Raw genomic sequence first — 22,360 nt, 5'->3', positions numbered from 1 at the left:
TAGATAATAGCAGGCTTATTCCTAACAATACAGAACCTATCTAGGTTAGTGCTTTCTAGGTTACAGTAACTGCCGCCCCAGTGTGTTTAGTGTGTGTGTTTGTGTGTGTCCTGCCTGCCTGCAGCGTGCTGGCCAGGCCCCCGCCAAGAGCCGAGGGAGTGGACGTGGAAATGTCCAGACGCCATCTGCGGAGAGGAGGGAGTTAAGCGGTACGAGAGCTTACCTGGTGATGATGTTGCAGCTGAGAAAGAGGCACTGCAAGCAGGGCAGGAGGTCCACCTCAGTCTGGAAGGAGAAAGAGAAAGAGGTGAAGAGAACAGGGAGAAATGGAGGGATGTGAAGAGGAGAGGATGTTCTGGAAGAGGACACTGCATCTCGTCAGAGCTCTGTATCCTTCTCCATTCCCTCGGTCACCTTGCAGCTTTCAGCATCCACCCTGCGCATGCACGCACACGCACACACACACACACACACAGACACACAGCACGCTGCCTTGTCTGCACATGGAGAGGAGGGGCAGGAGAGAGAGGAGGAAAGGGGGGAGGGGAGGGAGAGTGGAGTGTGCCCTAATGCAGAGATCCCCTGCTGCAGGAGGCGCAATGCCACGAGAACACATATACTGTACATGCAGTCGCTCGGCTACTGTATCTCGTCAGAGTCGTCACGCAAGAACAATAGCTTGGGTTGATTGAATGGAAAGTCTGGCATGAGGGCTGTTCCTCCATCAGGCAGCTGAGGCAATGCAGCATTGAGTCAGAGGATGGGGTAAAGAGACGCTGCTGGTGAGCAAACAGGGATGTAGCGATGCCACAATCACACAGACTGTTGTGCGTGTGTGTGTGTGTGTGTGTGTGTGTGTGTGTGTGTGTGTGTGTGTGTGTGTGTGTGTGTGTGTGCGCGTGTGTGTGTGTGTGTGGATGGCTCGTGTTGCTCATGCTGGAGGCAGAGAGGACACTCCCAGTCTGATTCAGCAGCATCAGAGTCCGCCCGTGATGCAGCCACCGCCTTCACAGCCTCCTCCAGAACTGTTGCCAGTCTCCATTCAAATCAGATCAGCCTATTAGCATTTCAGCTACGCTAGCTCCTCTGCAGAGGCTGGTTCCAACACTGCAGCAGACTCTCATCGTGCAGAGAAACTCCTACCACCCCCGGCCGCACACCATACAGTATACATTTAGTACATAGTTACTCACCTCGTTTCATAGATTCTAAGAGGCAAAATACTCACTAAAGTACAGTTTCAACATCAGGAGCTTGAGACTGTTAAGAAGTGTTGCGATACATTGTTGATGCTTAGTCTCTGGCAGGGGTGTCAAACTCAATTTCATCGCGGGCCACATCAGCATTTTGGTTGCACTCAAAGCGCCGGTTGTAACTTTAAGACTATAAGAAAATATATGTAAATATTTAATATAAACGTATGTATTATATGACATTATAAAACGGACAAGTCAAATCAAGCAATCTGATTGGTTCTTAGCTGTGATATAATGAGCGTATATCACGCGTAGAATTGTAGTTACTTTTCACGAGTCAGTATCCCTCCGCGTCTGAGAAAAGCTACAACCGTTACAACTGTTACATTACGTCCGTTACGAAACTAACTAACTTACAAAGCTTAAGATGGACACATTTAAGGTTAACTTCAACCTCCGGGTGGCCTTACTATGGAGGAGTGGATAGAGCAGTGCCTATCTCCAGGGAAAAAAGCACCTAAACTACGACATGCAGAGCTACGTGAAGAGCAGGTAGACCAACTGGAAAAGTACCACCATTCAAAAGCTTTCTGATGCGGGTCTTGAAACAAAGCAGAGACATTATGACCGTTAGTGGCCACAGGTGCGAAAGCTCTCTCCAGAGCTGCTGCAAGCCGAATCTCGGGGACCGGAGAAAGTGGAGCAATATTCTCACCACGCCAAGCAACAGCCTAGAACAACCTCAACAAGTAACCACGTAAGCCATGCTACTGATGCTGGACAGGTTTTCAGTGGCTGCACAATAAACGGCAACATACAAATTAATGTAAATAAATAGCCAAATAATCGATCAACACTCTCTGTCTAATATGTTCGCAATAGCTGTTAGTGTTGTTGCATAGCAACCACCTCGCACTATGTTTTGTGCAGAAGGCAAGGGACTATTTTATTTTGAACATCACTATTTATTTACTAATAAAAACTATTTCAATTAGAGTGTGTATTTTTCTTTCATATTGCCACATGCTGCTTCGCGTTGGGCCGAACCACGCCCCTTAACTGTGATATACTGTAATGACCATATACCACGGCCTTTCGTGGGCTATTGCTTAATTATTGCCTCTGCATTGGATCATTATCGGATAGGGTAATAACTTAATAATTAACTACGTCTGAAAGCAGAAGTCTAGGGCAAATCATTGGAAGTCTCTTCAGTGAGAATGTCACAAAATGATTTCCTTTATTTTTGCCAAATTCTGGAAAGAAAGTGAAAATGTAAAAAAAAAAGTGACATTTTGAAGAAAGAAAAGACAAATTCTGAAAAAAGTCAAATTCTGAAAAAAAGTCCAATTCTGAAGGAAAAAAAAGAAAATGTAAAAAAAAAAAAGTCAAATTCTGAAAAAATACATTTGAGATGCATTGTGGGACATGTAGTTTATGGGCAACGTGCTTCTGAAAATCGCCATGTAACCGTATAATAAACATTATATTATTCTTTCAGAGCTCTTGTAGGGCCACATTAAATGAAGTCGCGGGCCGGATTTGGCCCCCGGGCCTTGAGTTTGACACCCCTTGTCTCTGGTAATAATATAATGAAATAATTGTAAATCTTTAGTGAACACTTTGTACGCAGGATTGTCTAGTTTCATCTAAATCATATACGAGTTGTAGAACAAAGAATGGGGCACATACAACAGGATTCATCCAAATCAATAACCAATAGGAAACTCTCTTGGTGAGATTAAACAAATCAAAGAGCACTCGCTCAAACTTACCAGAAGTTCAAACTTAGTGATGCAGCTCTGTTAGATGTTTGATATCTTCGCATGAGAGCTGATAAATAAAACTATGCAGGCAAGTTGTTTCTTTAGAGCAAAAAGAACTAGCATGCGGTAGAAAAATAATGACAGTAGACATTAGTCTGTTTGTAGTGCAGCACTGTGCATTGTCCATCGAAATAAAATAAGTTAGCTCATCACAACCATCAGTGTCAGATTTATTTTCAATCTATTTCAATGCAGCGCAGCATCAGATCCATGGTATAGATTAATCTTAAAATGTGTACGAGGTGTTTTTTGTTTTACTTTCATTGTTACGCTCTCATTCCTATTAAATTATTAAAAGCACACAATCACTGAAAAGAGCCATTACTTTGCGATATGACAGTGTGTTTTCATACCGGAAGTTGATGTTTGCCCAGCATTAAAAACACCATTAAAGTGGACCTATCATGCTATCTTTAGGCAATAGCACAGGTCTCAGATAAAAATATATAAAGAACATGGCTATGAAGTGTTTTGCTCAAAATACCAAACAGATCACCCATTCTAGCCATGCCTCATATCCCTCTATTTCACTTCCTGTTTCTAAAGTGCTGATTTGGGGATGAAGCTTTAAAGAAATATATATATATTGATAATAAAAAAGGAGGGGTCTGAGCTCATGCGGGACCCGGCAGCTACCGTCTAAACTAAATGCTGCGGTGATGAAACGCCATATCATGGATCATCAAGGATCCTCTCTGAAACAGTCTGGAGCTCAAAGGCTTTCTCTCTTGCCGGTTATACCACAAGGTGAGCTCCTTTTTACTTCCTGCTTCTTCACACACATACTCTCCAGTACAGGTTAGCTCTGAGTGTTAGCGATGCTAATGTGAACACCGACCATATTACGTCCAAAACAGTCGGGCATTGTTTCTGATAGCAACTTTCTGATTGGGCCATGGGTCCACATTTCAGATATTACGTCATATCGGACGCAAATCTGGATCAGCTCCGTTGTAGCCCCGTTTTTAGAGATTTGGGTACGGAGGAAAAGAGAGAGGGTTTTATTTTCTGACGCTGCGTGAGTTCCCCGACACACCGGGGACACATAGTTATGTATAAAAGACATAAAAAAGTGTATTTTGCATGATAGGTCCCCTTTAAGCAATTTGTGTCCAGCTAAAATGATGCCAAAGGAATCTAGACACTTTTCTCAAAGGTTAAAAAGGCAGCAATCATTTGTTGACTCAAATCGGACGGTCATGTTGACCTGTTCTGTATGCTGAGTATACAAATGTGCAAAGATGCTAGCCATTAGCTCTTGATAATCCAGGCTTATTGCTCCCTAGTGGTAAAAAAACGAATCCATTTGGCATTTATGACCAATACACGGAAAGAAAAATTGTGAATATTAAAATGAAATATATTTTTGCGTCTTCAGCAATACAGGGGTGTGTTTTCTTTCTGTCTTTTAAAAACTGCAAATCATGCTAGTATCCAGTGCTACATGTAGCTCCCTCTCCTGTAAGGATGCTGGTGGAGCAGCAGCCACTGCACGCCGTCTGAGACTAAATATAGCAGCGCTGTCTCAGACACAATGATGTCATCACTGAGCTGATGGCTGCACAACAATCACCCACCAACGTGATCTCCTGAACAAAAAACCTGATTGATCCGAACCAATGGGCTGACAGCGTCGGATGTGAGGTTGGTTACATCTGTGTGTGTGTGTGCGTGTGTGTGTGTGTGTGTGTGTGTGTGTGTGTGTGTGTGTGTGTGTGTGTGTGTGTGCGCCTGCGGGTGTAAGTGTGGCCGCGCCTTCACCTCTTTACCCCGGCTCCACCCTCCTCTCACTGACAGCTTGCGTGTCTCCATTCACTCACACTCTTGCTGAGCTCAGGCAGAGGCGTTACTCCACAAACACACGACTACCTCTCATCACTGCTGCCTCTGGTGCATGAAAGACACAACACAAAGAGCATGGACGCTTCCCAAATACACACGCACATGTAGATGCCAAGGTGTCTAAAACGTTGTAGGTTGTTGGGTTTTCCGGCTGCTCTTTGAATAGCACAGAGTTGATGTGTGGGCTTAGCCTGCACACGTCTGGCCTCAAGTATAGAGACTATAATCTCATGTTTGTTGTTCTGTTTTTGTTTTATTCATGAAATTAGGTTTTCCATTTGAAAAATAAAAACTCCCTCTGGAGGGATCACAGGGATGTTGGCCTCTGCAGACCATTCACATGCACAAAAACCCACACTACAGGAAAGGGGAAACCCCCCTTTGAGGCAGCATGTTGATTTCTTTCATTATGCTTCCATTTCCAAAAGAAAAAACACACATACGTAATGTAATGTTAGCAAAGGGAATAGTTATGTGTTTAGGAGATTTAATGATATAGAGAGATGAATGTGTGTCCCCATTACCCAGACACACACACACACACACACACACACACACACACACACACACACACACACACACACACACACACACACACACACACACACACACACACACACACACACACACACACACACACACACACACACACACACACACACACACACACACACACACACACACACACACACACACACACACACACACACACACACACACACACACACACACACACACACACACACACACACACACACACAGATTAGATCTAATCCACTAATCTACAGCAGCACTACCAATCAAATGTGGGATATGTTTTACATTTCCAATGTCAATGATGCTTGACTCACTACTGGTCCCACAGGAAGAAAAGCCGATGGGGAATAAAAAGGTTTGCTAATCCATGAAAGTGGTCTGCCTCTGGGTGATGCCTGCTTTGTTTGTGTTTGTTCTTCTGCCAAAAATGTGAAATGCTTCAGTTACTGACTGCCTGAGGGTTTCTCATTGGAAAGTCCCACCTGAGAGCAAACAGCCAACAATTTATGAAAACACTTTACGTTAAATCCCCGCTGTCTTATACAGATCTGTCTCCGACTAGCACGCATATCATTTTATCCACAATTCTTTTTGTTGAGTTCCTTTAGGCCGTGTTACTAATTCACCAGCACCTACTATGGTATGATCTTGCTTGAAGTGAATATATCTGCACTTTCCTGGTTGTTCGGTGTTTGATTCTTTACAGCTTTTGCACTTATTGTACGTCACTTCGGATAAAAGCATCAGCTATAAAAATGATATGTAAACATGTCATTTAATGTTGAGAGAGATCTGGAGTTTCTCCACAAAGGATCATGCAAAAGCAATGATTTAACTATTGTGTTTTACAGAGATGTGCTCTAAGTGTTTTGGAAATTAGAAAGAGAAAAAAAAAAAAAAAAGTACCTACCTCTCTACCTACCTATCTCTCTACCTACCTACCTACCTACCTACCTACCTACCTACCTACCTACCTACACACCTACCTACCTACCTACCTACCTACCTACCTACCTACCTACCTACCTACCTACCTACCTACCTACCTACCTACCTACACACCTACCTACCTACCTACCTACCTACCTACCTACCTACCTACCTACCTACCTACCTACCTACCTACCTACCTACCTACCTACCTACCTACCTACCTATACCTACCTACCTACCTACCTACCTACCTACCTACCTACCTACCTACCTACCTACCTCTATACCTACCTACCTACCTCTACCTACCTACCTAGTACCTACCTCTCTATCTCTACCTACCTACCTACCTACCAAATACTAAGTGTATTGATGTGTCTAAATGTGGAAATGCCGCATGTTGTTTTTGGGATATATATTGCTTATATGATCTGCGTAGGTTGACTGAGCCTAAGAAAATAAGCAAGTCTTCAATGTAGTTATTATAAATCACAGGCAGCTGGTTTGTTAGTCCATCCTTCACATTCCCCCCTGCCTTGAATTGGAGGGGAAAGCTAGACACCTGGAGGATGCTTGTTTACTTTGTGCCCGATGCATGCCCTTTGGCAGCAAACGGCTCTAATGACAGAGACTGCATACTCTGCTGAGGGGTTGCATGTTTCCTCGCTGTGCACCAAATAAAACATAACATCCGATAATTAGGGCTGGATGTGGTTATGATCTGAACTCGCAGGGGGTGAGTGACGGGGAGAGGTTCCACACGACAGCATGTTGGATTCCATTCCTGTTCTCTACATACAAATGAAGGGGCCTGCTTTGGCACGCGCCGTTCTGTTTATCAGATTAAAACTTTAGAAACCAAGAGGAGTGAATTTAAATGTTAAGGATATCCAGTTTCTCTTTCGCCGCGCCACAAAGTCGGAGGGAGGTTGTGGGTAATGAGCTACGTCTCCCTTGGTAACACCATCGAGACACATTTCTTCACAGATAAGGTCTGCGCTTGTTATTCTGTGACAGTAAACTGCAACATGTGATCCCGTGAGAGAGGAAACCAAACAGACACGGTCCAAAAGAAGGACACACAGATGAAATAGGAAGCATGCTACTTGTTATGCGTACTTACTTTCTCCAAGGAATTGTTCTCAGGGTGATTGTTCAAGTTTGATTGTTCATAAAAATGCAGAGAGAGATATATTTGATGTACCTCTGGCAGCGGAACAAACCTGCCAAGCTCAGAGACGGTAAGTATTTGACTGAGAGCTTGACTTGTCGAACCATAAGGCAGTCAGTGTTTAAAATGTGGGACTAGGTTTCAATTAGATAACAACGCAGAGAACATACATAGGATGCTTTAGTATGAAATCAATCAGAGAGTGCACATTGTTAAAGTAGCTTAATGCTTCTTCTAGAACACATAGCTTTTCAGTTTTGCATCAAATCTATCTTTTGGCAAATATTTTAAAATATTGTTCAAAAGATTGGGACTCCACCTTCTCTCTATAATGGCCATCAGAAACAAAAGCCTTTACAATAAGAACATGTTGTCTTTTTGGTGAATGCTTCAAATAGTTATTGCGAAAGAGGCGCCTCACCACAGCGGAGATGCGGTTGTGTCGCAGGTTGAGTTCAGTGAGACGGTGCAGACCCCGCAGGTTCTCCACTCGGCAGACGCTGTTTCCTGCCAGGTTCAACACCCGCAGCTCGCTCAGATGAGACACGCTTTCTATCCGGCAGATCTGCGTGAGAGGAGAGAAACAAAGCACGACGTAAAACAATGCAAAGGGGAACATTTAGAGCGGCTCAGAGGGAGGAAGAAGTAGCAGAACGTATATTTAGAATATCTAAGCCTGCACACAGATAATTGTTTTAGGGGTGCAAGAACATGCTACATTTTCTTCACAGTGCCTGAGGCTCCTGTTTCTGCGAAATGACAACACTCGCCTCATTTACCTTTGTGAACCTTTTGAAGGGCCGTGGCTCCTGTTCGACCTCCCAAATCATAACAGCAAACAAGTAGCTGAGAGTCAGTCAATAGTGAAATGAAGCCTCTCTCAGAGACTAATTAGGGGCCCCACCTGTCATAATAACACTTGAGATACTTCACGTGAATTCCTAGAGGTTGCTACCCTGAGAATGATGTGTGCATATAAGGTAAGGTTGAAGGCGCATCAAGTGTTCAAAGATTCTGACAAAATTCAAAGCCCAAAGATTAGTTGAAATGTTTAATTGAGTCGGTCAATTGGGACAGAGGTTTGGCAAATAACAGAAAGTAGTTGAGTTAAATGGACAAAGATTTGAACTGATCAATTGTATTTTATTTGTACCTCAGCACATTTGGTCCGACAAGAGAAGTGTTTACAAATAGGAGGTTCTGTAAAATGCTCTGGGCTTTAGATTACGTAGAACAGCACTCATTATACGTGTACAATCTAACAAGATGACAGAAACCTACAGTGAACCGCTGTTACGTGTGGTGTTATATGTGCTCACCTTCTGGCATACATGACTTTAACCCTTAGAAAGTGGGTCTTTTTTCTTTTTAGAAAGTGGGTCCTTTTTGACCCGGGGAGGTGGTTTTCTTAGAGTATCTTTGTAATTACATTTTTTTATCATTTCATATTCCGTATTCCTATTCCTCAAAAAACATGTTTTGGATATCATGCCATTCAAATGTCTACCCCAAGCTTCCATAAGTGGGTCAAAAATGACCCGCATGCATTTCCTATGGGATCCTCTGGGAACCTTTGATTCTTATCACCTGTTGCTGTCAGGAATACATTCACTGTAGGACACACAGACGACATCACAAGTGACACCTCTCAAATTATTTTACACAGCAAGATCTGATACCTGTCAGTATAATAATAATAATAATAATACATTATATTTTTATAGGGCTTTTTAAGGACTCACAATCGCTTTACAATATAAGTGAAGGTTAGAGTGGGGGGTATAGGACTATCAAACTTGATCAACCGGCATGGATTGATGGGGGGGGGCTGTGAGTAGACAAGAGGAGAAGAGATGAGTTTTGAAAAGGGACTGGAATACTGTGAGGGTCTCAGAATAGCGGAGATCTTTGCGTCAATATGTTCAAAACATTGTTTTTCAAAATGTCAAAAAATAGTGAAAAATTAAATATAAAATATTTCTAGTGTGAACCAAAATACAAGTGATTTTTCTTAACCAAAATGACAAAAATACACATTATTCTAATACGGGTCCTTTTTGACCAACTTATGGAAGAGTGTAGGGTCCAGTCACTCGCGCATCTAAGGGTTAAGAATCCTCTCTAACTCTGTGATACTGTCTTTGTTTTACACACCCTGTAGGGCTTTCTCCACTGTCCTCTGAATATTAGAGTCAAACTGCTGGAGTGGAAAACATCAGCGCGTAACTACAGATCGGTTATCCAACATCGCCAGGTCGCTCTGTAACCCCAGCGCTGTGTGACTGAGGCCAAGAGGGGGCTGGAGGCACACTCGCAAAGAGAATATCTGCCTCTCTGAGTGCTTCCAGAAAACTGGAAATAAAAAGACATCCTGTACAGAAATAAAGGTTAGAAAGGAGGTGTGGGGGGGGGATGCGAGCCTCCCTGCTGGAGGATGGGAGGAAGAGAGGATGACAATGATGTACTGCTTGTGGTCGACGCAAAAGGTAAGAGGACAAGTAGCTGGTGTTAAAGTAAATAGTGACTAAATAACAACTTGAACATTATCTTTGATGTATTCAATATACTCTCACTGAATTAACTTCAATCAACATTTCTTCGTTTGGGGGTGCGGGTGCTAGTGGAGCCTCGCAGATGGGGGTGCTGCAGCCCCCTCAGCACCCCCCCCTTCCCGCGTCCATTCGCGATGTCTCGCTGTCTCGCAGACCCCACGCAGCAAGCGGGAAATGAACCCAGCTCACACTGTCCGCTCCTCGCAGCAGCGAGCCCCGCAGCGTCCCGCCAACACGGCACCCAGACCCCACGCAGTCATTACTGGTGTCATTTCCTGGTTGCTAACGCCATTGTAACACATAACCACTGATGTTCCGCTGTAACGGTGGTGGACTCATCAGAACAGAGTGGGCGAGCTGACCAATCAGAGCACAGCGGGTCTCTGAGGAGGGGTGTAGGCGGCATGCTGGCAAAACACTGATCTGACCGAGGGAAGCGTCAGGACCTTCTGAAATCCCCATTAGTGTTCCTCACATCATCTCATTTCCCTGTCAGCGAGCCAGGCTGAACTCAACATAGAAACATTGTGCCTGTTGAATACATTATACTAGGATCACTGAGGGAACGGATGTGGGAGTATTATTACCTTGACAAGAGCTTGATGCTTTTCAAGCCACTGTTGGCAACTAAATAAACACTGAAGTTAAGTCCATAAAACGGAGGTAGGTCGACTGATTATTATTCCATTTCTCATCAGATTTCTCATCAGTTAGAATATCAAAAAGAGAAGGAATTACATATTTTGTTTATAAAACAGTTCATGGCACTCAATTTGAAAAATATAGCTGGATTTCTTTAGAAGATTCTTTAAATAAACAAGTGGAAAACATGGCTACAACGTCCGCCATGATAACTTTATAGGCTCTAAGATTAGAATGACGTAGATTCTCATGCCTGGCCTCCTGCTGTCATCTCACACAGAAAACCTCTCTTTTGTGCGGAGGAGGTGAAAGAGACCGTCCACTTGTGATCATGATCTACAGTTAGAGTATCTGCAGCTAAATGACTAAGGCGGTGTTTACACGATAACGCAAACGGTTGTATCAGCAACTTTTCTCTTTCGTTTAGCCCGTTCGTTCACACGAGGCCGTAACAGAAACGCGGAAACGGACCCCGCAAACGATAACGGGTCCCAAGGTGGATAGATCTGCCCGAACGGAGCGCTCTGGGGGGCCAAACGGCTCCGTGTGTACGCCCTATACGATTATTTCCTGATAACGATGAAGCCATAGCCCCGCCTCTCCCCACCTCTGCTGCTCACTGCTGTAGCATGGTCATGCAACCATGGCAACCAAATCATTATTTGCATCGTGTTGAATCGCATCGTATCGAACTGTATCGCAACAGGGGTGAATCGTATCGTATCGCATCGCCTGGTGTTTCAAATGTATCGTATCGTGGCAACGTATCGAGATGCGCATCGCATCGGCCTCCGTGATGGAGATGCACATCTCTAGTGTGAATGGAAGACTTTTTTGAAAACGAATTGGGTGCGTAAACACAAAAGTTCCCGTGTAAATGGGGTCTATGACTAAACACACTCGTGATGAAGGTGGGAGGAGAGTGAAGGGGACAGTACCTGATTGTCATGTAAATCCAGGATGTTCAGTTTGGAGAGGCTTTCCAGGCAGCAGATCTTATGGATTCTGTGATTTAAAAAAAATGGAGAATATGACATTAAATGTACAATACAATATTTGTGAAAATGTCAACGATCAATACCACAGTCAGCATTGAATGTTACAAAGTACATACAGTATACTCAAGTAATTGACTATTTAAACATACTTGAACTTTACTTAAAGGTAGGTAGGTAAGAATGGAGAAACCAGCTCGAGTGCGCTAGAATTTGAAAGTACGCAGCCGGAAAATATCTGCCCCTTCCTTCAGACTTCCTCACAGAGCCCCTCCCCCAACACACAGGAACGCGCACATGACCAATGAGGGCACGAGATAAGTGTGTCCCCCGATGGAAGGCTGACAGGCAGGTAGGCCATCCAGTTACTTTAGCCGGGCCGGCTCAGATGATTGGTCGTGCTTTTTACAGCGCCACGGCTTCCACGGATGACATTTATTTATGTATTTATTGTCAAAACATTTAATATATTCATTGCTATCGGGATGTTAAGAGCATTCCATGGAATATAACAACAAGTGTTTCTGATATAAATTACATCCCCCACCTTTAAGTAATTCAATGTAATGCTAAATATATAGGCCTACATGTTTAATAAAAGGGATTTTAAATGCAACTCTTACAAACAACATTAATCATTAAAATAATGTAACATGTATATGTTGATGAAACTGAATAATAGTATTTTCATTGCAAAGTACTACAATATTTTACAGTTATAATGTGAAAAAAGCCATACTGTGATTACACGTGTGTACTTCTACTCGTACTTCTAGGACTTTTACTTGTTATTAAGCATTTTAAGATCATAGTATTTCTACTTTTGGGTAAAACATTTGAGTACTTCTTCCACCTCTGAAAACCCTTTCTGCCCATTCTGAAAAGTCCCTGGTGCATAGAAATAAATGGGAATGTGTGTCTTTGTCAGTGTCTATTGGACAGGTCATAATGAGGACAGCTAACCAACCAACACACGCATTAATAGGTCACTTTCCAAGAGGAAACCGGACATACAGTAGTGTACAGTAACTTAATGTCCATGTGAGTTTATATCCGACTACCTGTAAGCATAAACGGCTAGAGTCTCTTGAAAAAGGCCAATGGAAAGCTTAATCAGTTGTATTCTTTACTCCACAGACGGGCGGTTTAAAAAGAGAAATGTCATGATTTACAGAAAGGGAAACAGATGCCAGAGAAGGCCAGTAAGATCTTGATGTAATTTACAGTGATTTATGACTTTAATATTCCTTCTGTTGACCTTCTGGAATAGAGATTACTAACAATATGAATGGTTTTCAAATTGATCAGGGGACCTGCTGGGAAATGGATGTATAGAATTACATATAAGTAACATTTACACATGTCGAATGAAACCATGAATCTCAAAATGTTTTATAAAAAGAACGGCACACACCCATCACATACTTTTCAAAATGTTGGCTTGGAACCACAAATGCAGTGCATCATTTATCTGTTTACATGTTTACCGCGCTGCACTGCGGCTGCCTCTTCGGGGGGTGCTAACACTTAACCATAAACATTATTGTTTACTTTCTCCGTCTTCATATGTAGATATAACTTTTTCTCCGTTAATCTCCGTCACTTTGTTTCATAGCCGCGGGAAGTCATTTTACTTAGGGGGTGCGGTGAATTGTCAACGGGGGAGCGGGGGGGGGCTCGTGAATTGTCAACGGGGGGGGGGGGGGGAGGTAGCCTCGCTGCGGGGACACAGTGGACCTCTGTCGCCTGTCAGCGCAACTTCAATGATAACGTTTAAAAACACATTAAGGGCAGTGCCGACCGTGAGCGAACCGAGCCGGCCGACGACTGGCCGTTCTGTGATTCTCCAGATTCTAGGGGCACCCCCCAGCACCCCTACTTCCCGCGGCTATGCGTTGTTTCCATAGCAACAACAACTTCCTTTCAACAGCGCTAACTCTCCTTCATTACACTTATACAACTGCAACGAAAGTAACAAACACAATGCAATATCCTTTTCAATTTCAAAGAACACAAATTGGGTTATTGTGGTGACCACTGTATTACAGAATTCAATCTAGGAACTACAGGCTGGGGGTATGGTTCCGCACGGACACATTTGTTGACGTTACCTCCTGTGTATATACTGTGTCCTCCTCCCTTTCTCTCTCTCTTGTCGCCCCGGGCTGCGACCCGACAACATCTGCATCTCTGCTGCTCATTAAAGCCAGCTTTGTACCTCCATTGCACCGCCCCCGACTCCCTATCTCTCGGCACTACATTATATACATTAACAAATAACTATAAAACGAATATTCGCTGCTGATTACTACCGAATATCCGGAGCCTGAAAAATGTTTAGCAGAGGCAATTCAAAGTAAATCCGTTCAAGTGTTTGTATTTGTTTGCTTATGAATCCACTGATGACCACCGACCTGTTCTTCCCCAGCATGAGGATCCTGAGAGAGCTTAGAGATTGGATGCCAGTCATCTCGGAGACGTGATTGTCGTACAGGTTCAGGAAAACCAGCTGCTGCAGATGTGACAGATGCAGGACCTTTGTGATTAGATTGTGCTGCAGGTTGAGAAGCTGGAGTTCATCCATACTGCCCAGCTGGGGGCATTCCTCCAGACAGCGCCTGGAAATTACAAGAACATTTCGCAAGATGTAGGGTTTACATGGTTGACTACAATTCAGGACTTTATTTTTCAGGACATTCCAACTGAATTCAACCTTCGAGCTATGAGTTGTACTGATGCAAGTTACTTTGTTCTGCTCAGTCACCAGGGAAGGAGCTCGTATATGGGACTGCTGCTCCCTGGTGGCAAACGTGAGCTCTTACCACTTTAACTCTGTAATTATTCTCCTGCAAATACTGTGTGTGACTGAGTTCTTAAAGAAAACCAAACTAAATGGCATCGATAGGAAGGAAGAATTTGAACAAAATTCTGAGATTCATATAACTAAATCAAACATACATATAAATATAATTTAGAAAAAAACAAAGGTACCTGTCTAAGTCGATTCGTTGAAAATTGGAAACAAAGCTGTCGCCGGGTAATTGAGTGAAGGCATTACCAGGAACTGCATTACATCCTCCAGAACCACCTGTGCATTACACACTGAGGTCAGGACACACAACAAGATGCTATATACTATATGTGTATGGTACAAACTCTAAATGGCTCTAATATTGTCATATTCACCGGCAGGCTTGGCAAGGTTTAAGGCATTACGGTAGAAAGTGGCCCCTGCAGACTTGGTTGGCCCCCTGGACTTTCCTCTTGCATCTTGTGAGGAATATGAAACTGCATCCAAACCACTTTGAGCACCACAGTCTAGTGGCACTAGATGATGTCGAGGGGAGTCTGTACAGTCGCTGGCAAATGTTGGCACTAGAGAAGTGTGGACAAGTCTTCTGGAAGACTGCAACCTTCTCTCTACAGAGGGATGGGGAAACAAGAGTGCAAACGGTCAATAAGATAGTAGTTAGTATGCGAAAGGGTTTTTCTAAATAAATCGATGTTATTGTCCTAGATCTACAATTGTATTCAATCAAACTAGAGGTATTTATTTCTGTAGATATAAAAGACAGGAAACTGGGTCGAGCTTACCTTGGTAAAAATGATTCATGTCCGTCTCTTTTACAAGATCGTGAGATTCAGTCTGTAAAGCAACACACATAAAACATTGTAAAGCTGGCATCAGAAGGTCTCCACTATGAATCATATAGCTCGTCCTTCAGTGTGTCCTTTGTCCTGCCTCACCATCCTCTGGGCTCTCTCTGTCGCTTTGGCAGCATTGATGTGCAACTTGCAGCTGTTGACCTGCAAACAATAGCGGGAGATTCAATACAAGTATTAATACCACATGAAAGCCAGGCATTGAAAACAAATACTAGTACCATTACAATCAGCAGAAATAACTAATGGTATAAAAAGTAAAAGTACCAATTTGTCAGTAAAATAATTTCAACTGAAAACTGTCAAACAAGAACTACACTTTTACCTTGTGTGTGTATACAGTTGCATACAATGAAGATACTCAAGTAGATTACAAGTTATTTGTGTTTGAGTGCAGGACTTGAGTAAAAGTACTTCACTAACAATTTACTAATAAATAGAGACATCGACCGGTGGAGTAGAGTAAGTAAAGTACATTTACTCAAGTACAATAATTGTGAGGTACTTGTACTTGAGTAATTCCATTTTTTGTTACTTTGTACTTCTCCACAACAATTCAGAGGTAAATGGTGTACTTTTACTTCACTACATTCATTTAATAAATACCTACAATTATTTTACAGATGTGGATGAATGATGTGAAATATAATCAAGTGTTAAATCAGACTTTAGTTCCACCTGGAGTAAATTCACAAGCTACCCTGCAGTCTACAAAGTCATTCAAACTAGCTGCACCTTTACCAGCTTTGAGAACACTTTCATGATCAATCATTATAAAACATATCATCTGAAATGAATCAAACTGCATGAACTTTTACTTGTGGCTACTTTAAATATATGTTGATGCTATATTACTTTTGCTTGAGTACCATTTGCACTGCAGGACTTTTACTTGTAACAGAGTATTCCTACACTCTGGTACTTCTCTGGATAAGATAGGCCCCCTAATCATTAGCATGTAGATAGCTAGTTAAGCTATGTTGCTAACCTCTTCTTTAGGTAGCAGTCTTACTAAATGAGCCTGAGGCCTCAACGTTGAATGGTTAGACTAAATATTATACTGTCAATAAATGATAACAGTGTATTAAAAGTTGTATTTACCATGGGGGCGAGAGACATCCATTTATCCCTGTTGTTGTGTGTCTGAGCTCGCATCGTTTTACCCTCATTTCGCTCCATTTAGATAATGTCAATAATTCAAAACAACATTGAAACATATCTACAACTCTATTTAAGAAGCGGTACTAACATTATGAACATGTTAAATAACTTATCTGCTACCGTACGAAACAAAAAAACGATCTATATTGATCTCTATTCAACCATTACAAACTTCCTCGGAGACAAGCCTTGTTGCCATGGTAACTTCGGCGTTGCCTGGTTACACCCACTTCCCGTGTCCCGAATACAGAACTCCGTAGTGAAACTAGTCCTGAAATTGTTTTAGTTAAAAATATGTATTTATTGAATTTACACTTTATTTCCAAGATTCATATACAACCCTTTAAGGCACAACTTTCAATAACATGAAATAGTGCCAGTACGGTAGCAAAACAGTTTACATATGTGATTCTTTACAATGATGTCCCCAAAATGTGTTTAGGTGAAATGGAGACAGTAACACCACAATAGTGTCAGAATAAAAGTGAGCACGTATATTTAATGTTCATCATGGAAAAATAACAACGTACAAACTAAAAACAATAATTAACAACAGAGTAAGTATATTCAAGTACATAAATAAGAGAAACAATGAGGAAAGTTTACAGGCTTTCTTTTTGGTGAGATTAAGACCATCTTGGTCCAAAGTTACAGAGAGGGTGCCAAATCCGGCAGCCATAACACTAGCTCTGTCAGATTTAGAAAGCCCCCTTTAAGCATAAAGTATGGTTGTCATTTTACATAACACTAACGATATCTCTCTGTTCAAACAGGTGAAGGGTAAATGTCATCCAATTGCAGATCCCCTTCTGAAGAAAAATAAAAGGTCCAATGTACACTGCCGCCTGAGTAAACAGTAAAAGCCTTTGCCGTTTACCATTTGAGATGTGGGGTGCACTCTGCTTTTTCCAGCAACACAAATGAACTAGTGGAGAGGTTTTCAAAGTGGGAGACTCAGTAGTGAAAAAGGAATAGCCCTACATACAAAAGTAAGTGAGTAAAACTGTATTTATATAGCACCCTTCACAACACGGATGTACAAAGTGCTTTACAGTACAGTACACAAGACACAATTCAAAGTACAAAAAATGTAGAATAAAAGGCATAAAACAACAGCAGGTAATACATAGGATAAAACATACGATAAAACACCAATAAAAGACAGCCACTAACTCTCCTCCTCCGACGACCCAAAGGCCTGACGGAAAAGGTGGGTCTTTAACTGCCCCTTTAAAATCTCTATTGAGGCAGAGGTTTTTATTTTCTGGGGGGGTTTGTTCCATAGCCTTGGGGCCACCGCCTCAAAGGCACGGTCACCCTTGGTATTTAGCCTGGTTCGGGGCACCCTTAAGAGGCCTTGCTCAGAGGACCTCAGGGCCCGGGTTGTGCTATGAGGGTGGATCAGGTCATTAATGTAGGCTGGGGCTTGGCCATGGACAGCTCTATATGTGACAATAGGACCTTAACTTGGGTTCTGAGATGGACAGGGAGCCATTGGGGCAGAAAGAATCGGAGTGATGTGGCATGTTTTTTTGGACCGAGTGAGCAATCTGGCTGCAGCATTTTGGACCTGTTGTAACCGGTGTATTGATGTTTTGTTGACGCAGGAGAACAGAGCATTACAGTAATCAAGCCGGGATGAAATAAAGGCATGGATATCTCCATTTCTGCGTTTGATAGAACCCCCCTGAGCTTGGCAATGTCTCGAGATGGAAAAAACAGGTACGTGTCAGGAGGTGTATGTGTTTGTCTAGTAGCATAGACTGATCGAAAATTACACCACGGTTTTTTATGTTTGCCCTTATGTTACCACTGAATGAACCCAGGTGGCTTAGAGGCGATGTTATCAGCTGCTAAGATCAAGACTTCCGTTTTCGATGCACTGAGCGGTAGGAAGTTGCTTGACATCCACTCCTCAATTGCAGACAGACATGTGATGAGGGAGTTTACATTTTCCATTTTGACAGGTTTGAAAGAGAAATATATCTGGATATCATCTGCGTAGCAGTGATACGAGACACCCTCAAATTGGCTAATTAAGCGGCCCAATGGGAGCATGTACAGGGCAAAAAGAAGGGGGGCTAAAACAGAACCCTGGGGCAGGCCGCAGGATAGGGGAGTGCTATGTGATGAGAACGGGCCCACCGCCACGGAGAAACTTCTGGCACTGAGGTACGAGGCAAACCACTGGAGGGCAGACCCTGAGATGCAAAAGCATCTGTGTAAACTGGTTGAAAAGATGGTTCGGGGAGTTTCGGGGAATTTTCCCACTTGCCCACAGTCCCTATAATTAATAAATGCCTTGGGAACTACTTTTGTATGTGTTTGGTGCAGCCTGAAGTTGTGTCATATATGAGGATATCTTTTATCAAATATGGAGTGTCAATGTTATGATATTTTTTTTAAATCATGCTCCCATATGCTGTTTTAATTTTTTGTGAGATGGAAATGCTATTTAAATATTTAGGAGCTCCATATCTAAATTCTGAGTTGTATATTTGCCCTAAGAATTAGAATAAAATTACACATAATTGTGAGCTATCACACTTAACCGTAGCCGTCATAATTCTAAACTGAATTCAAATGAAACACCTAACAGAGCAAGCAATTACTGTGGCGACACCTGTGAACATTTTATTTTGTCAAATTGATGTAATTCTGAAATTGCCATGATAATGACCACAGGAACATTGAAAACAAAGCTTTCTCACAGAGAAGGCGGGAGCAACAGATCACACTAGTGATGGCTGAAGCCATAACAGTGAGTCATACATTTCTCAAATATCTGTCTCATTATGCTATGCTCTTTTTTTGGCCATTATGTGTACTAAATCTCAAAAGTATATCTTGACTGAGGTTCTTTGTGCATTTGACTGCAAGTTGTTCACAAAAAAATTATTAAATGATTTTCATTATAAATCCTTCTCATATAGAATAGAATAGAATATGGAGGGATGAAACCTATAGTAGGAGCAGTGGGCAGCTATTGTACAGCGCCCATGGAGCAATGGAGTGAGGGGGGAAGGGGGATGTCCGGTGCCTTGCTCAAGGGTACCACGGCAGGGTAGGAGGTGAACTGGGACATCTCCATGTAGAAGTCCACACTCCATATTTAGGTCTGGTCGGGGACTTGAACCGGCGACCCTACGGCTCACAGTCCAAAACCCTACTGACTGAGCCACTGCCGGACATTTGATAATTCATCAAGAAAAGAAAATGGCAAACACATTTTAAAACCTGCTCTACCTCATTTCTTTCTCATGCCCTGACAAATGAAAGCTTTCGCGCAAGTTCTATAAGGAAGACCTAACAATGAGCCACTTACACGTCACTCGATGGCTCCCTTCCCCCTCATTAAGCACGAGGGCGTCACCCCTCAGCAGCCAATTGCTGCACATGCTAAATTCCTTACATGCCTGCTCTTCCTCCCTGTCAGTTGTCATTTCAGGTGACCACACGCAACCCGCCTCCACCCCTCTCGCCTCCCGTCTCCTCCAGGACAAAGCTAACCCTTCCTTCTTCAGACCGGTCCACCTACTCAGCACCACCACCAGTGTCCAGACCCCGGGGATTTCATCGGAGCGGTGCTTTCCCTCCTGAATGATTATCCTGCAAACCGGGGCCTAATCGCCAAACACCATTACATTCTCCTGTTGTATTATCACGGCAATCATTTCATTCATATGACGTGTAACAATACATATGTATTCCTTACATCACGTCTCTCTGGTTTGAACTCAATAAAGTCTGAATTTTGCCCCAACCGTTTAAAACAAATCGTATTGCCCCCCCTCAGTGCTCTGTTTCCCGAAGTATGGAACGTTGTTTAAAACTAGAAGAAGTCCCAATGTCCCCTGGAAAGAAAGACATGTGTTCAAATGTATGTTTTAAACGCTTTAGAGATGAATACACTAACAATAACATAATTAAAGGTCCCATGTCCTGGTCATTTCTACTGATCATAATTCCATTGTTGAGGTCTACTAGATTTATATTGTGCAATTTTCCAAAATCACATTGGTTTCTCGTATAGTATTCACTCTCTGTCCTCCACGGCTTGTTGGAGCTCCGCCCCCCCCCCCCCCTCTTGAAATTGCTTTGTTAAGGTGCTGTAAAATCCAACTTGTGACTTCTTCATCATGTCACTGATGGATAACACTCTTTTTCTGACTTCTTAACAAAATAAATCATGCGACAGCCCTTTTAATCTGCAGTCGGCAACACCCGCGAACATCACACATAGTGTTGAGTATTTTCAGTCGTTCGTACTCTGGCAGTAATGAGCAGTTGCTCGGCGAACACAGGTCCAGATTCATCAAAGAGGACATCCCACACACTGCCTGTCAAAATCTATTCACGAAGCACAAGCTGACAAATAATATGGGAGGTGATCGTCAACAGTTTGTATGACAGGCCATATTGGAAGCAATACAATATAAATGTAAGTTGTGTATAAATATATCTGCAGTTATGTCTTTAGATCTATAATAATGCACGAGAGGAAAACAGAAAAAGTGCCAATAAAAGGTCATTCCTGTATCTCGCACCTTCTATTGGGATCTCATTTGGCCATGGTGTGTATTTCTTGTTTTATCTTAGTAATAGAGTCGGTTATCTGTCAGAAGGGAGATGGGTAAAAAGCAGGTGTCAAAATAAGTCAATTTTCTTAAAACCAGACATACGCACTCCAGGAAACTATTCACATTCGGTCTGATATCCAGCACAATACAATTGATACCTACCGTCGACTGTCAGAAAGAAACACACCATTTGTTATCATGGGAAAGGGAAGGAAACAAGGTGTAATTGCAGCAGCAGTGCTGATTTGTTGGCAGCAGCACAGCATGACTCCTGCCTGGCTTTTCCTGTCAGAGTATTTATGAAACATCGCTCTTACAGTTTGTCTGAAACCACTGAAATGATGTAAGCGAAACACACTCAGAGGGCGAAATACATTACTAGACAGCTCTGGGTTACAGATGCCCGGCTCTATTTCATTCTTTTTACAACATGTGTAGGAGACATAAGAAGAAACCAGAAGGGTCTTTGAGTTTGACAATACATATTAAGAGATTCAGGTACAGTTTAATGGTATTGCTCACTTTTACACTGACGTCCATTTTGTTTACTTTACTTTTTAGTGTCAGGATGGATCCCTTGTCTTTTTCTCCGCAAACAAAATCTACTTACGGTACAAATAAATAACCTGAACCTTGTTTATAACATGTCACATGATTTATTCAGAAGGATTTGTGTTGAGATTACAGAAAACATATTATATATGCAGCACAAGGAAAGGACATTAAAGGTGTTTGTTTACATAATGTATTTGTTTTTTATAATTGAATGGAAGATGTGTGTCTTTTGTTGAAATTCAGGAACACTTTGCATGCCTCGACAGCACCATGGCTGCAAGAGATGGGGGTTGCAAACGTTTCCTCACAGCTTCACAACCATCCCCCATTTCCTAGCAAAATTGCTCAAACATTGAAGTAAGAAACAGACAGAGGGGGGGAAACAGACTGGTTGCCATGACCCTTTCCATCTGCCATGTCACATCGTATAAATGATATCAAGATTTGCAAAGACAAAAGGTAGGAAGCCATTATTGTAACATCTGATAGTATAATCCTCTGACAGCTTCTTGTGCCCTGCTGATGCTTGTTTAGTGAACAAAGACTTCAAATCCATAAAGATATATTAGACAGTATCGCAGATGAATTTAAATGAAGATGAAATCATGACTAAAATCAGCCCAATCATGTTCCCATCATGCAAAAATGAAGTGTGTGTGTGTGTGTGTGTGTGTGTGTGTGTGTGTGTGTGTGTGTGTGTGTGTGTG

At 42.4% G+C, this 22,360-nt stretch overlaps 1 protein-coding gene across 1 annotated transcript in view; it reads right to left on the bottom strand.

Moving 5' to 3' along the window:
• LOC117443441 (leucine-rich repeat-containing protein 49) overlaps positions 1-16,725 on the bottom strand; it is a 73,318-nt gene extending 56,593 nt beyond the window's left edge. The window contains exons 1-9 of the mRNA XM_034079430.1: positions 16,459-16,725; positions 15,442-15,501; positions 15,289-15,340; positions 14,881-15,114; positions 14,686-14,782; positions 14,109-14,312; positions 11,638-11,704; positions 7,927-8,070; positions 224-285 (exon numbers count right to left, since the gene is read on the bottom strand). Coding sequence (XP_033935321.1) covers positions 224-285; positions 7,927-8,070; positions 11,638-11,704; positions 14,109-14,312; positions 14,686-14,782; positions 14,881-15,114; positions 15,289-15,340; positions 15,442-15,501; positions 16,459-16,536 — 998 coding nt within the window. The 5' untranslated portion in view covers positions 16,537-16,725. The remainder of the gene's footprint in view (positions 1-223; positions 286-7,926; positions 8,071-11,637; positions 11,705-14,108; positions 14,313-14,685; positions 14,783-14,880; positions 15,115-15,288; positions 15,341-15,441; positions 15,502-16,458) is intronic.
• Positions 16,726-22,360: the final 5,635 nt, after the last annotated feature.

The sequence above is a fragment of the Pseudochaenichthys georgianus genome, chromosome 3 (assembly GCF_902827115.2).
Source record: "Pseudochaenichthys georgianus chromosome 3, fPseGeo1.2, whole genome shotgun sequence".
NCBI classification, from domain to species: domain Eukaryota; kingdom Metazoa; phylum Chordata; class Actinopteri; order Perciformes; family Channichthyidae; genus Pseudochaenichthys; species Pseudochaenichthys georgianus.
Note: the sequence above shows the minus strand (reverse complement) of the source record. Positions and strands in the feature narration are given on the sequence as shown.